General features: G+C 36.4%; 1 protein-coding gene across 1 annotated transcript in view; it reads left to right on the top strand.

Annotated features, from left to right (window-relative positions):
* Positions 1 to 4,219: 4,219 nt before the first annotated feature.
* The window catches only part of LOC136029291 (tRNA (adenine(37)-N6)-methyltransferase-like), a 35,481-nt gene continuing 24,464 nt past the window's right edge, over positions 4,220 to 15,236 (top strand). Inside the window, exon 1 of the mRNA XM_065707548.1 lies at positions 4,220 to 4,292. Within this exon, the coding sequence (XP_065563620.1) occupies positions 4,265 to 4,292 (28 nt within the window). The 5' untranslated portion in view covers positions 4,220 to 4,264. The remainder of the gene's footprint in view (positions 4,293 to 15,236) is intronic.

Here is a 15,236-nt window from a genome sequence, read left to right as displayed (position 1 = left end):
TATCTCGGGCAGATCTAGAGCAAAATATTTGGGGAGGGGGCAATGTGACGAGGGCACCAATGAGCAAAATCTTGAGGGGGCCTAATTTGACAAGGGTGTCAATAATTGACCTAATTTACAAATTTATTCTAAAAAAGAGTAAAAAAAGAAAACAAACCGGGAAAGAGAGGGTGCCAGAAAAAATATTTGGGGGAGGCAGCCCCCGGCCCCCTGGATCCACTAGTGTACTGTTTGTATGTATACACCCGGGTCCAAACTCTGGACCCCCTATTACAAAGCTAAGATCAAACCCATTGCCTCACTACAAGATCAAAAGGCCATGTTGTCTTTCTGCAACAAACCATATCAAATAATCTTTGCCAATTTACATATTTTCAAATGTAAATGATTACACTGCAATTTTAATCATCGTGGTCGTTTTTTTAATAGATTTTACCGGTCTACTTAAAATTATTTGTATTCTTACATATTCTTGACTACATTTATTTTGATGCCAGTTTGATGCTGAAACCCTATGAAGATTTAAAAAGAGCCTGGTCAATTTAGTCCAATAGTGCAGACAAACGCCATACTTTTGACTGTTCACCTCCATGTGGATTTACGTCAGTTTACTTTTTTCGCACGCCTTAGGTCAAATCTTTTTCAGATTAGATATAAAGATGGTTAGGTTAGTATAAAAGCCTTTTCACATCTTCTGCGTTGAACTGTTTATGTTTAGTAAGATCAGTGAGCAGCGGACGGTATGACACCGGAATATGGGGTAACCAAAAGCGCTGATTATGAGTATGAGCGTTACTACTCGACTGGGGTCAATAGTTTTCAGGTTTAAAAAAAGATCGTATTTTTTTTTTGTTCTTAAAAACATGTTTCGCAAAAAAAAATTCACGATAATCACACACCATAGGAAAATCGATACTACTCATTACGAGTACCTCGTAATGCTAAAGGCCTTGATTTCATTGTTTAATTCGCCTAAAAAAATCACTCTAGTATTCAAATATTTGAAAAGTAACGGATGATATACTTTGATAACTTCTAATAGCAACTGATAGCTCTTTCGTGCAATTAGTTTAACAAATATACTTTCGAGATACAACCTCAGTATGTCAAATTTTCCCACCTGAGTGGAAAGATTGATAGAAAAAACTTTGAAAATTTCAGAACTAGAAAAATTATTTATAGAGCATAAGAGAAGCACTCGAACATATCCCATCACAGCCACAAAGTAAATTACATGGTCTACTTGCTGCACATGAGCAATTTTTAATACATCACTTGCATGACTAGTACTCAGGATTTCGTATCATCTGCGCATGTCTTAAGGGTGTATACAACAGATCTAACCTCACACTTCTGGAAAGTTCAACTGGGACTTCGTTACCCATCGCATTCACAAAATTCATAAAAATATGAAGATCATCCATTCTTACGACAACGTTAGAATATGTTGTTGGATTTTCCACTCTTAAGGCATGTACAATTTCAAATACAGCTCAGTTGCATGTAACAGCAGTGAAACTCAGTCCTAGTTCTCTGGCAGCCTTCTGGAAAACTTTAATGGATTTTTCCATAACTGCTGGATGAGAAGGAGAATGAGGAACCATTGACAGGTACCTGATCCTGGTAGTAGGAATATCAGCCTCATTGTTATATGCACCTGATAAACATTTGAAATCAAAATATGTTTGAATTTCTAGTGACTCATTTGGCTTTAGGTACATCTTACCAAACTTTCCTTTATTCACATATGAAAAAAATTCAATTTTTTCAGAAATTTCGAAGGCAAAACTAAAAGTAATTATATTTCTTGTATCACTCTCCGTTGAAGTAGCTCCAGCATGGTCATCCATAGACAATATTGCTATTCTATTACGAAGTTTTTATATTCAGCTAGGTTACGGAGATATATCAGAACAGGCGCATTTGTGCTATACGCCTAGGGTTATTCGAGCTAAAAATTTGATCACTTCACATTTTCACCAATAGTTCAAAAACAAAAATGGTGAGATACTTCCTAAATCGCTTATTTTGTAGAACAAATTAACTTTCTTCCGATTCGATCAATAAAAATACAACTTATGCAGAAAAATTTTCAAAATGAATTAAGATTATTCCTTAAATTTTTTTCTTCAATTTTTAAGGACTACAATTAAACGAAAAGAGGGGGGAATTGGGAAAAGAACACTGAACAGTTATTTAATATTCTTTTATTTGACGAACGAGTGAGCAGTTTTGGAGTAGTTTCGAAATTTTTATTGATTTTAAGTGAATTTCGTTATTTGAGACAGATTCCTAGGGAATTTGATGAAAAAGGGACGTAGTACCCATTTTTCGACTATACAGCGTTGATTTTCGCATTCAGAACGATCAATTACGTCGGATTCCATTCTCAAACCTTCTTCTGCCTGCTGGTTACCCAAGACCTTAAATAAGAACATGTCTCTCTTGTGGCTCTCTGACTGGTTTGCATACTTCCATCCATTTAAAGATTTTATGTGTCGTATATTTAGTTCCAAGCCAGATGCAGAATGAATAAAGTTGGTTAAATCCACAACCTAACTCAAACCTTTCGACCTAAAATTTCTGAAATGTTTGCCTTCTAAGCTTGGGCGAAAAGTGATTCCACCTTGCCATTCTAAAATATAAGCCACTTTACCTACCGTCTATGATTGGTCAGGTGAAAACAAAGCCTCATCATTCGGCCCAAAGCAGAGCTGAAGTGGTGACATCCTTCATTTTCGGTACTAACGAAGTTATCAGCCATCCTTAGATCTTGGTCACAAACTTGCTATAAGATGCCCTCACCTTCTTCAGCGATAAATCCACAAATCGGAGATAAGCTTGAATTGAAATGAAGCATGTATATTGCCGTTTAAGAGATCTATTTACAATTGTAGACTAAGAGTCTGGTGTAGGACGAGGCTTTAAGGTGTCCCCCGTTGCATTTAGAAAATGCCCTTTTTATTAAAACATTGTAAAAATACGCTATTTTGTATTTTCACTGAAAAAGCGAAAAATTGAAAACAACACACTTGCTTACGTTTGATCTTGAAAAATACATTTTTCACTTCTCCAACTTAAATTTTTGTGAATCAGTACAAAATTTTACTTGTAGTTAATGTAAAAGAGCTACTTTCAGAGGCTGTTATTACATCCTTATATTGTAATGGCTTGTAATAATGGAACAATAATGCGGAACCATCAATCAGTTTAGTCTCCAATAGGTGTTTGACGGACAAAACGGCCAAAAAGCAGCGTATAAATAAAGTGTTCTCCTCTTCTATAATGATAGCTCGTTTAGAAGCATGGAAGATAAAAAAAAACAGTAGCTTACGAAAACAAATTGGGCCAACCAATTTCGGTGCTTTGAGTTATTTAGTTTCCTTGTGGTACTAATCAATTTTTCGTGTATTGTCGAGCGAAATTGAGTAGGTATTTTTGAAAGTGAAAAGCATATCAGGTTTGAGCTCGTGAAAGTTCGAGGTTTTGGCTCTTACCAACAATCACCAGTTGCTAGGCAACACAAATAATGCCTTGTATACAACTAACAGAAAAGAGGAATATACTTGGCAAGAATTGCATTTGACTTAGAAGAGTAAACGCCTCCAGTCTAATGTGTTTAAAAATGCACCTTTTTTGCCAACAGCGGTACAATTGTACCATTTTTGTACAATTTACCTCTAAAGTTACATTCAGGTACAATCACAAATTTCCTTGTACATTTTGCAAAATGTGGTACAATATCGCATAATAATTTACTGGGCGTCAGAACGCAGCGACTGGAGGGAATTGTAGTTTATTTGTTTTCTTTTCTAGAGTTTTAAATTTTCCTTTACACGTTTATTTAAGTGCCTGTTTTTGGCCTCTTGCGGTAATAATATAGCATGAAGTAGCACAGCCATCTTCACGGTAAATAGAAAATAGGTGAGCATGAATTTGGAGGAATGACACCAAAATGGTCTCTGCAGGGGAAATGAGGTCTCCCAAATATCTTTGAAAGAAGATAACTGATACTTTGTTCTCTTTATTGTACTGTAATTTTCCGATTGTCCTCGTGTTGTACGTAGCAAAAAAAATTTTCGTCTTGCCCGTAGCACAACACGCAAAAAAATAGATATGGTACAATCTTTGATCAGTGGCACAATTTTAGGGCGTTTTGTGGTACTTTTTCTTGCGAAGCGTTGGCAATATTTACATGAACGACATCTTTGCCTTATTTGCTAGCAGAACATTTAAAAACAAAATAGCGAAATCAATTTCTAGAATGAGTGATATGAAGTTCCAACCTATTGGTAGGCTAAATCGATTTTTATTTTGTAGGATTTAATAGTAGTTCTACCGTATTTTGGAAAATTCTAGATAAGAGGTTTTTTCTTTCCTAAAAAGTAGCCTAGGCTAGTTATGATTCTTTCTAACTAGGCTAGTGTATAAGACTTAAAAGGGTTGAAAATCTACGGCAAACTTGAGTTGACAGCTGTTTAGTGGTTATTTGCATCATTGTACCCCTTCCATCCTCAAATATATAGCCTAAATTAGCCTACAGAAGCATTGTATTTTCAATAGTGCTGCTCTTTTCTTCCTACCATACTTCTTGTTTACTGTCTGCTGTTAAATCTAAACTAAACTTGGACTAAAGGTAGATATTTTAAACCTTTTTACTCTTCTTCCAAATTATACTTAGGTCAAGAGTGATTTAAGAGCCAGGGGTCTGCTTGCTCAAATCAAATTGATTCTCCCCTGATTTTGTCTGACCTAATATTTAAGCAGAGTACCCAGAATATCCCTCTATTGGTATAGAGCTATGGTTATTTGAACATACCTGAAGTTAGTTGGTCTCATGGTTTAGGGTAGGCCTATCCCCCAGCTTACCACCCCTCCTGTATGACTACTCAAACCCTTCGCCCAATTGAAATTTTTTCAGATCATCTCTTCTTGACCTGGAAACCAAACACACCAAGATTTATGGATCAGAAAGACCAAAAATAATCCCTTACATCCCTAATAGTACAAAAAAAAAACAAAGAAAGAAGAAAGATTGGGCTGTGCATAAATAGGCCTATACAAAATACAAGTGTTACAATCATTATGAAAAATTTGCAAATGCCAATATCAGTTGCACTATATAACCCAGAAGATGGTTTACAATTAAAAAGAATAAATTACCCCTGATTCTAAACCAAATCTTAAAAATTTGTGGCAGTATGTGTCTAAAGCTGTCCCATTGCATCTAACCCTACCTAACATGAGAAAAATTGATGGCAGAACTATCTCTGATACAAAGGAGATTGCTAATTGATTGAATGAGTGTTTTGGTAATATTACATGCAGATATGATAAAATTCTACTTTAATTACTGTTGGATATGTTAGAAAGGGTTTAAGTTATGAAAATGAAACTTTCAGGGATTGGCCTATAGACTAAAGTATGCCTGGGAAAGTATTTTGAAGTAACTACCTCAACTCTTCCCCCTCCCATATAATAATAATAATAATTTATATATAACCCACTGCATAAAATAATGTGAGGATAGTGGAGTAAAAACAGAGAAAACAAAATAAACATCATAAAAGAAAACAACACATAAATACAACAAAACCAGTAGAGCAAACAGATGAGAATAAAGGTATAAGACAATAATTACAACAAAATCAGCAAGGAAAAAGGTCAACATAAAGAGATGAGCCTATGAAATGGGATAGGTCATTGATATGCTTGTGCTAATAACTTATCATGAAGCTCCTTTAGTTTTGCATTTCCATTGGGAGCTTTGTATTTTTGGATTATTCTCCAATTTTGACATGAGGGAGGTAAAATCTGGTATTAAAAGTATATATAGGAACATCTATGTAGTTTACATAAGTCACTCTTTTTCAGTAGAATAAAGGTCCCAGAAAGATAAAGTACAGAGTGATCAGAAAAAAAAACTGAATACAAAGAAACCACAGCCTTTTGATTGCATTAAATAAAAAAAAAACTAGTTTTTTATGGCACTTGGTATTAACCAAGTGACATATAGCAGTCGCCAATTCTGTCTGTCTGTCTGTCGGTCTGTCTGTTGGTCCTGGTTTTGCTACTTTAGGCACTTCCAGGTAAGCTAGGACAATGAAATTTGGCAAGCGTATCAGGGACCGGACCAGATTAAATTAGAAATAGTCGTTTTCCCGATTTGACCATCTGGGGGAGGAGTGGGGGCTTGGTTAATTCACAAAAAATAGAAAAAATGAAGTATTTTTAACTTATCAGTGGTGATTGGATCTTAATGAAATTCGATGTTTGGAATGATATTGTGTCTCAGAGCTCTTATTTTAAATCCTGACCGGATCTATTGACATTGGGGGGAGTTGGAGGGGGAAAACCTAAAGTCCCGGTTTTGCTACTTTAGGCACTTCCAGGTAAGCTAGGACGATGAAATTTGGCAAGCGTATCAGGGACCAAACCAGATTAAATTAGAAATAGTCGTTTTCCCGATTTGACCATCTGAAGGGGGAGTGGGGGCCGGTTAATTCAGAAAAAATAGAAAAAATGAAGTATTTTTAACTTATGAGCGGGTGATTGGATCTTAATGAAATTTGATATTTGGAATGATATTGTGTCTCAGAGCTCTTAGTTTAAATCCCGACTGGGTCTGATGACATTGGGGGGAGTTGGAGGGGGGGAAACCTAAAATCTTGGAAAACACTTAGAGTGGAGGGATTGGGATGAAACTTGATGGGAAAAATAAGCGCAAATCCCAGATACATGATTGACATAATCGGAACTGATTTGCTCTCTTTGGGGTAGTTGGGGGGGAGTAATTCTTAAAAATTAGAAAAATGAGGTATTTTCAACTTACAAGTGGGTGATTGGATCTCAATGAAATTTGATGTTTAGAAGGATATCGTGTCTTAGAGCTCTTATTTTAAATCCCGACCGGATCTGGTGATGGGGGCGGGGAGTTGGGAGGGGGAAACCTAAAACTTGGAAACAACTTAGAGTGGAGGGATTGGGATGAAACATGGTGGGAAAAATAAACACAAGTCCTAGATAGATAATTGACATAAACGGAACGGATCCGCTCTCTTTTGGGTAGTTGGGGGGGGGGGGGGGTATTTCTGAAAAATAAAAAAATGAGGTATTTTTAACTTACGAACGGCTGATCGGATCTCAATGAAATTTGATATTTAGAAGGATATTGTGGCTCAGAGCTCTTATTCTAAACCCGACCGGATATGGTGACATTGGGGGGGGGGTTGGGAGGGAGAAACCTAAAAATTGGAAAACACTTAGAGTGGAGGGATCAGGATGAAACTTGGTGGAAAAAAACACGAGTCCTAGATACATGATTGACATAACCAGAATGGATCCGCTCTCTTTGGGGTAGTTGGGGGGGGGGGGTTAATTCTGAAAAATTAGAAAAAATTAGGTATTTTTAACTTACAAACGGATGATTGGATCTCCATGAAATTTGATTTTTAGAAGGATATCGTGTCTCAAAGCTCTTATTTTAAATCCTTACCGGATCTGGTGACATTGGGGGAAGTTTGGGGTGGGGAAACCTAAAATGATGGGAAACGCTTAGATTGGAGGGATTGGGATGAAACTTGGTTGGAAAAATAAGCAGAAGTCTTGCATACGTGATTTACATAATTGGAACGGATCCGCTCAATTGCGGGGGGGGGGGTAATTCTGAAAAATAAGAAAAATGATGTATTTTTAACTTAACGAAGGAGTGGTCGGATCTTCATGAAACTTCATATTTAGAAGGACCTCGTAACTCCGATATCTTATTTTAAATCTCAACCGGATCAAGCGTAATTGGGGGGGGGCAGTTGGGGGGACCGGAAATCTTAGAAAATACTTAAAGCGGTGAGATCAGGATGAAACTGGATGGGAGGAATAGAAACCTGTCTAAGATACGTGACTGACATAACTGGACCGGATCTGCTCTCTTTGGTGGAATTGGGGGGGGGGTTAATTTTGAAAATTGGGGTATTTGTAACTTACGAAAGGGTGATCAGATCTTAATGAAATTTGATATTTAGAAGGATCTTGTGCTTTGAAGTTCTAATTTCAAATTCCGACCAGATCCTGTGGCATTCGGGGGAGTTGGAGGGGGGAACCGGAATTCTTGGAAAATATGAAAATTGGAGTATTTATATCTTACGAATAGATGATCAGATCGTAATGAAATTTGATTTTTAGAAGGAATTCATGTCTCAGAGCTCTTATTTCAAATCCCGACCAGATCTTTTGACATTGTGGGGATTTGGAGGGGGAAATCTTGGAAAAACACTTGGAGTGTAGGAATTGGGATGAAGCTTGGTGGATAGAATAAACAAATGTCCTTGATACGTGATTGACAGAATCGTACTGGATTCGCTCTCTTTGGGGGAGTTGGGGGGAGGGGTTCAGTGATTTGGCGAGTTCGGTGCTTCTGGACGTGCTAGGGCAATGAAAATTGGTAGGCGTGTCAGGGAGCTGCACAATTTGACTTAAAGTCGTTTTCCCAGATTCGACCATCTGGGGGGCAAAAGGGAGAGGAAAAATTAGAAAAAATTAGGTATTTATAACTTACGAGTGGGTGATCGGATCTTAATGAATTTTGATATTTAGAAGGACTTTGTGACTCAGAGCTCTTATTTTAAATCTTGACCGGCATTAAGCCTATTATTTTCCTTTTTAAATCAATCTATTGATTCATAGAATTTTGTTAGAGCTCATACCATATGATCTCTTGGCTCTTAGCTCTTCTCGCCTCGTCACAAGTGCCATATGAGCTCTTGGCTCTTGTTTTAAACTAAAATTAAGGAGTAATATTAAAACTTAAAACAAACAGAATTTACTCCATCTATGAAAGGGCTGTTCCCTCCTCAATGCCCTGCTCTTTACGCTAAATTTTGACTCTTTCTCTCAACTCTACTTTTTAAAACAGTAAAAACTGTAGTGTAAAGAGTGGGGCGTTTAGGAGGGGACAGCCTCTTTCATATACCGAGTAATTTCCTTTGTCTTAAGTTTTAATATTGTTCCTTACTTTAAGTTAAAAAAAAACTTGTTTTTTGATTAATTTCAGAACGTTTTTGAACTAATGCATGTTTTGATTTTGGCTCTGCACATGAATAATTAAAACAGAACTTGCATATTAATTTATTTTTATGGCTAAATGGCTTTCTCATAGTTTTGATTGGATGATTTTGAGAAAATAGGAGTGGGCAAGAAGGCCTAGTTACCCTCCAATTTTTTGGTTATTCAAAAAGGCAACTAGAACTTTTGATTTTTACAAACACTTTTAATAGTAAAAATATACATAACTTACAAATTAACTTACATGACAAACTTCTATATTTGTATGTTTTTATTACATATATGAGGAGGTTTGTCCCCTTGTCAATATTTTGCTCTTTACACTAAAGCTTAAATTTTGTTCCAATTCCTTAAGAATGACCCCTGAATCACAAAGGCCATAGAACAAATAGTTGAAATTAATAAAATTATTTCAGCATAAAGAGCAAGGTATTAGGAGGAGGTGAACCCCTCCTATGCATAATAAGTCCTGTTTGTTTTAAGTTTTAATGCTGCTTCTTACTTTCAGTTTAAAAAACTTTTTCATACTTATATTTTCGTCGTTCTTTAACAAAATGCTAAAAATTCCTGCCCACATTAATTTTCTTCTTCCCCCACAACATATTCCTCCATGGAAAGTTTTCCCCACATAGCCCCCTCCTCCCAACCAAAAAATCCCCCTGAAAGCGTCTGTACACCTTCTAATAACAATTACTATGTGTAAACACTGGTCAAAGTTTGTAAATTGCAGCCCCTCCCATGGGGACTGTGGGGGAGTAAGTTGTCTTCAAAGACATAGTTATTAGGTTTTTCAACTATGCTGAATAAAATGCCTATCTCAGAATTTTGATCTGGTGACTTTGGGAAAAAATTGAGTGTAGGAGGGGGCCTAGGTGCCCTCCAATTTTTTTTGTTTACTTGAAAAGGACACTAGAACTTTTAATTTCCGTTAGAATGAGCCCTCACACAACATTCTAGGACCACTGGGTCAATACAATAACCCCTGAAAAAAAAAATAAACATGTATCTGTGATCTGTCATGTGACTTTTTTACAAGCTTCAGATATTGCAGTCTGGCAGAAGGACAAAACATTTTAACAAATAGTTAAACCAAGCCACCAAAAATTTCCAATAGAGGGAATGGATCTATTTTTAATTTGGAGAGGACTATTTGGTAAGGTACTGTTAAAACAAATATACTCACATTTTTCAAGATCCAGATTTAGTGCAATATCAAGGAAATCTTTTATTACCCCTTTGAACTGTGCAGGACAGGGAAGATTTGCATCTACTGATAAGGAGAATATCATCTGTGTAAGCAATATATGACACATCAGTAAACCTCATACAATACAAGTTTCATTTGACTCAAAAATTGAAATTCAATCATATATAATCTTGTCAGAAAATTTTCTTAAAACATACTGATAGGCAGAAAGAACAAGGGAAAAGAAAGAGAGAAATGCAAAAGGAATTGAAAACTTGACTATAAAATATAAAGGGGAAACAAGCATACAAGTAATAGAACAACATAATTTACAAGACTCAAAATTATGTGGTCAGATTTGGCAAACAGACCACTTCAGCCATAGCTTGAATTTCACAGACCTCTCCCATTGAATCTTTTCCAAAAATCATCCCATTGTTTGACCAAACATCTCTGTGCTTACTCTTAGCCAAGTCAAGAATCTGCTTTTTTTTATGTCAGGTACTTGGTAGCAAAAAATCCCAACTGAGCAATCTTTGACTTGGATGCAAACACTTTTCTTCCATTCTCAGCAGACTTGAACACAACCAACAAAGGTGAAGGACGCTTTTTTGCATTTTCAATGGTGCCAGAATCTGTGGAATTTGCTTGAAATTTAAATACAGAAACTATTGCCATTAAATAAAATGAGAAATATGCATTTCATCCATAATCACATTCAATACACACTCAGACATGGGAAGACTCCTACTTTGGTCAACACCCTGAAATACAAGCTGATTTAGCTGTTTTTCCTGCTCTGTATCATTGAGATGGGTTTCATGCTGTTTAACCCTGTTTTCTAAAGCTAGGTCTGTGTTTTGGAGAGCCTGTATTTTGTTTTCAATCTCATCAAACTTTGTTGAATGCTGGACGAGTATAGAGTCATAAAGTCTTTTAGTACATTACTTTTAAAAAAGGTTCTCATTCTAATTAAATGGCTCTTGTGTTTAAGCTGTTGCTCTTAAAGGACAGAAGTCAAACTTTAGTGTAAAGAGCAAGGTATTAAAGGAGGGGAAAAATTTCCCTTATATGAGTAATAGTTTCAGTTTGTTATAACTTTTAATGCTGGTCCTTACTTTTAGTTGAAAGCACTTGTTTTATTGTTTTTATTGTAACTTTTTTTCTTATTTAATTTCTGACTGTTTTTTAAATAATTCTGGGAGAACTGGCCCCTCTTCCATGGAAAATTACCTTTCCACACAGAAATTCCCTACATGGATAGTTCCTCCCCCATGCCCCCCCTCCCATCTTTGGAGAAATTTCCTCTGGACAATTTCATTCTCACTGGAAAATATGGCTAGATGAAGGACCATCAAAGAGAAGGAGGGTGGGGTGTGTTTCAAAGAAAAGCAACCATCAAATTTGAAATTGGCATGAATAAGGAATATAGTCATACAACTTTTACATTATTTTCATGTTCCCTTCAGAAGAGCCCTAACTCTTCAGTGTTACCTAAGTAAATACTAAGATTTTATCAAATAGTTTTTATAATTATTTTTAGCCATTTACTACTGGCCAATAATTAAGGGCTGGGTATCACTTTGTAAGTCCGTTTTAGGGCTGAATTAAAAACAATTTAAAAAAATTATAATATTTACTTAGGAAACACTGAAGAGTTAGGGCTCTTCTGAAGAGCTCTTCCCAATTTTCTCCAATGTCCACATATATCCTTGTTTTCCAAGCTTTGTGGATCTTTTATGGTTAATTTCCTAACTCTTACCTTAATAAGAAGTGGTAGTTTCATAACTTCATAATTTCATATGTGTCTTATATTTTATTCCAGTAAAATCTATTTCTGACTTACTTGGTCAGCTTACATAAGAGTCATAGTTGATGGCATTGTAGGTGGTGAATTGAGCAATGAATCAGTAGCGAGATTAGTGCTTCAGCTTATCAGTATTGTCTTTAGGATTAGTCACCTTGTGCTGTACTCTTTGTTAAGATAAGGGATGCACTGCCTTGAAGGATTGGCTGAGGAGACGTAGTGCCAAAATTATTTTGGATTTGTTGTTGATTCACCAGCAATCAACTCTTCGCGTTCTTTTACTACCTTTCTGATAAGGTTTCTCTGTTTATTTTGGTACTTTTTGTGATTTTTGTATTGAGTATTGTATTTACATTTTGTTTAATTTCTCTATGTTTTCTTTTTTCTTCTAGATGCTTTCTTTTATTGTGTGCAAGTTGGGGAGGGTCTCAGTGGTGAATGCCCAATATTCCCTTGTTATATGGAAAGCTGTTATATTAGAATTTAAATGGAAAGGGTATAGAGCGAGCAAGCCAATAGTTCTGAACTTTAACACTTTCTTCAAAGGGGAATAATAGATTCCACTTGGATACTTGTTGCGAACTTAGTACTATTATAAAATTATTCTTATCAGCAAAGTTGTTGGCCTATTGAATAAATTCACAAGTTGGATTTTCGTTCTATTCCAGTCCCAGTAGTTTTTGAGGTTGGGTTGAATTTCATAATTTTTCAAAAGTAAAAATTTATTAAGATCAACATTGAACAAAACAACTAAGGTGACATAAATACTACCAGCAGAGGACCATAGCCTCCACCTTATTGCCAGCAATTGTTTTGAAATTGCCAATGTGCAAGCTTTATAATTATGTTTCTTTGATTTTGGCGGGATTAAGGTCGAACTGTCATTATCAAAGTCAAAGCCATCTTTCTGATGAGGGGACACTCACTTTCAAAGATCATGTACACTGTGTGGTATGTCCTATATGTCCATCTGGTAGAAATACACCAAGTATAGGAGAACTGTTTTAGGTATTTGGGAAGTGTACCAAGGTGGGCGAAACTGTACCAAATGGGATGTTCTACAAGATGCACTCCAAGATGTAATCTAGGTGGCACAAAATTGGCAAACCAAAGGGTTTATCCACTTTCAAAAATCATGTACACCCCTTGGTGCATACCAGGCATGGTGGGAGTGTACCTTGCATGGCTAAGTGTTTCGTCCATGGCAAATGTGGGGTACATATGACAGAATTGCATCAAGGACGATAGATTTGTGCCATACATCGAAAGTTTGGTACAAAGGGGCAGGACATGCTCAAATTTGTTTGGCAATGTGAAGGTGTGCCAAATGTGTGTAAATGTACCAATGTGGTTTAAAGAGGGATAGACTGGTAGAAGTTTGCCATTATGTCATATAAAGTGCGGCATGGTGGGAGTTTGGCCACCATGGTGCAAAAAGGTGTAATTAAATATTACAGAAAATGATTCATATGTATGGCATAGTTATTGTGTCCAAGTAATATTAATACTGTTACTGGCAAGAACACATTCATTATATTAACATGTATCATAATAGTAAGGAACAAAATAACACCAAAGGCGCATGCAACATGCTGTCCCCCATGCCTTTCCTGGGGATAGTGCCCTGAAATACTACTTGTATTACAAGTTTGTCTTTGCCTGTAGGATTACAGCTTTAAGTTTCCATTTGATCAGGGAAAATTTGTTTTTACCTATCTTCAAGACCCTTACCCCCTCCCACGACAAAAAATTAGGTCCTTTTTAGCTGTAGATCAGTACCTGAAAGCTACAATTACACAAGCATCCCCTTTTCCATTACAAATCCTATGTGTAAATAACTGGAAATTTTTATTATTATAGCAATACGAACTTTAGGGATCATGCCATCCTTGGAGGATTATTTATTTCACCTTATAACTGTTTTGAACAAAATAACTATCTTAAATGAAACCCATCTTAAGTTTTTATTATGTAACAAGTACTCTGGGAAAAAGCCAGTTAGCCTTTTCCTGGCCTTTAGTTGAGCCTGTTGTAGAGGAAACCAGTATTTTCTTTAATCTTTTTTTCTCTGTCGAGGTTCTTTTAGTCTGGGGACTTGAGAATATAAGTTTTGAGCTGATCAAGAAAAATGTTTTTTTGGGCTCTTTTTTAAAAAGAGAATTCTTGTTTTGGATTTTAAATTTGTGAAGTACGTTGCTTTAGGCTCAAAAACACACCATTGTAAGTTTTAAATTGATCAGGAAAAAAAAAATCTATTTCCAGGCTACCTAGTCCTTCTACCCTCTCACAATAAAATAATGCTACTACTACTGACAAACCCACTGTAGTGCCAAGCTGTCTGAGACCAACGCAGGTACGCATGCTACTCCTCAATCCCAGTCTATTTAAAGACTTCCTCTGTTCCAGTTTCCCCTGAATCCCTCCTTAGGACATCCTTCCACCCATTCTGTGACAACCTGCTTTTTGTTTGGTCCTAGATGGTTGGCCAACAAGGATGATCTTTGGCAATCTATCATCTTTCATCCACAGGACGTGTCCCAACCATCTCAAACTTTCTCTCGTTGTAGCCCTAAAAGGGGTATTGAACCATATTTTTCATAGCTCTCTGTTTAAATTGCGGTCAGTTAGACGGGTACCCAAACGATCCTTAGACAATTTCTCTAAAAAACATATAGCAAATCCTTCCCTGTCTTTCGAAGCACTCAGACTTCAGAACCACGCTTCACCCTGTCATCACTGCAGCTCCCAATATTCTAGACTTGGTTTGCAGAGTTATCTTTCTATTCATCTAACCTTTTTTTTACTATGAAAAAATGCTCTGGGGCTTGGCTATTCTACTTTAAACACCTTCCTTGCGCCCAATGTTTTTACTAGTAAAACTATGGAGGTAAGTGAAGCTGTCTACTTGATTGGTCTTCTCATTACACAGGATCACCTCTTGACCTTCACTTATTCAGAGTGTTAGCGACTTGGTCTTCTTAACGATAATTTTTTGGCCACTTTTTGCACCCCGAATTCTCAAAACTTTCAAAATTCATTCATTTTGCTGCTTTGATCCTTTTGACCATGATATTGATCAACGAAGGTTTCTAACCAACTACATACCCGACATTAAGCAAGCCCCCTTTTCAATCGTAAGTATATGTTTAAACAATTGTTCGTTTTATGTTTTAATATGGCTCT

Source organism: Artemia franciscana, chromosome 7 (genome assembly GCF_032884065.1).
Source record: "Artemia franciscana chromosome 7, ASM3288406v1, whole genome shotgun sequence".
Taxonomy (NCBI): Eukaryota; Metazoa; Arthropoda; class Branchiopoda; order Anostraca; family Artemiidae; genus Artemia; species Artemia franciscana.
Note: the sequence above shows the minus strand (reverse complement) of the source record. Positions and strands in the feature narration are given on the sequence as shown.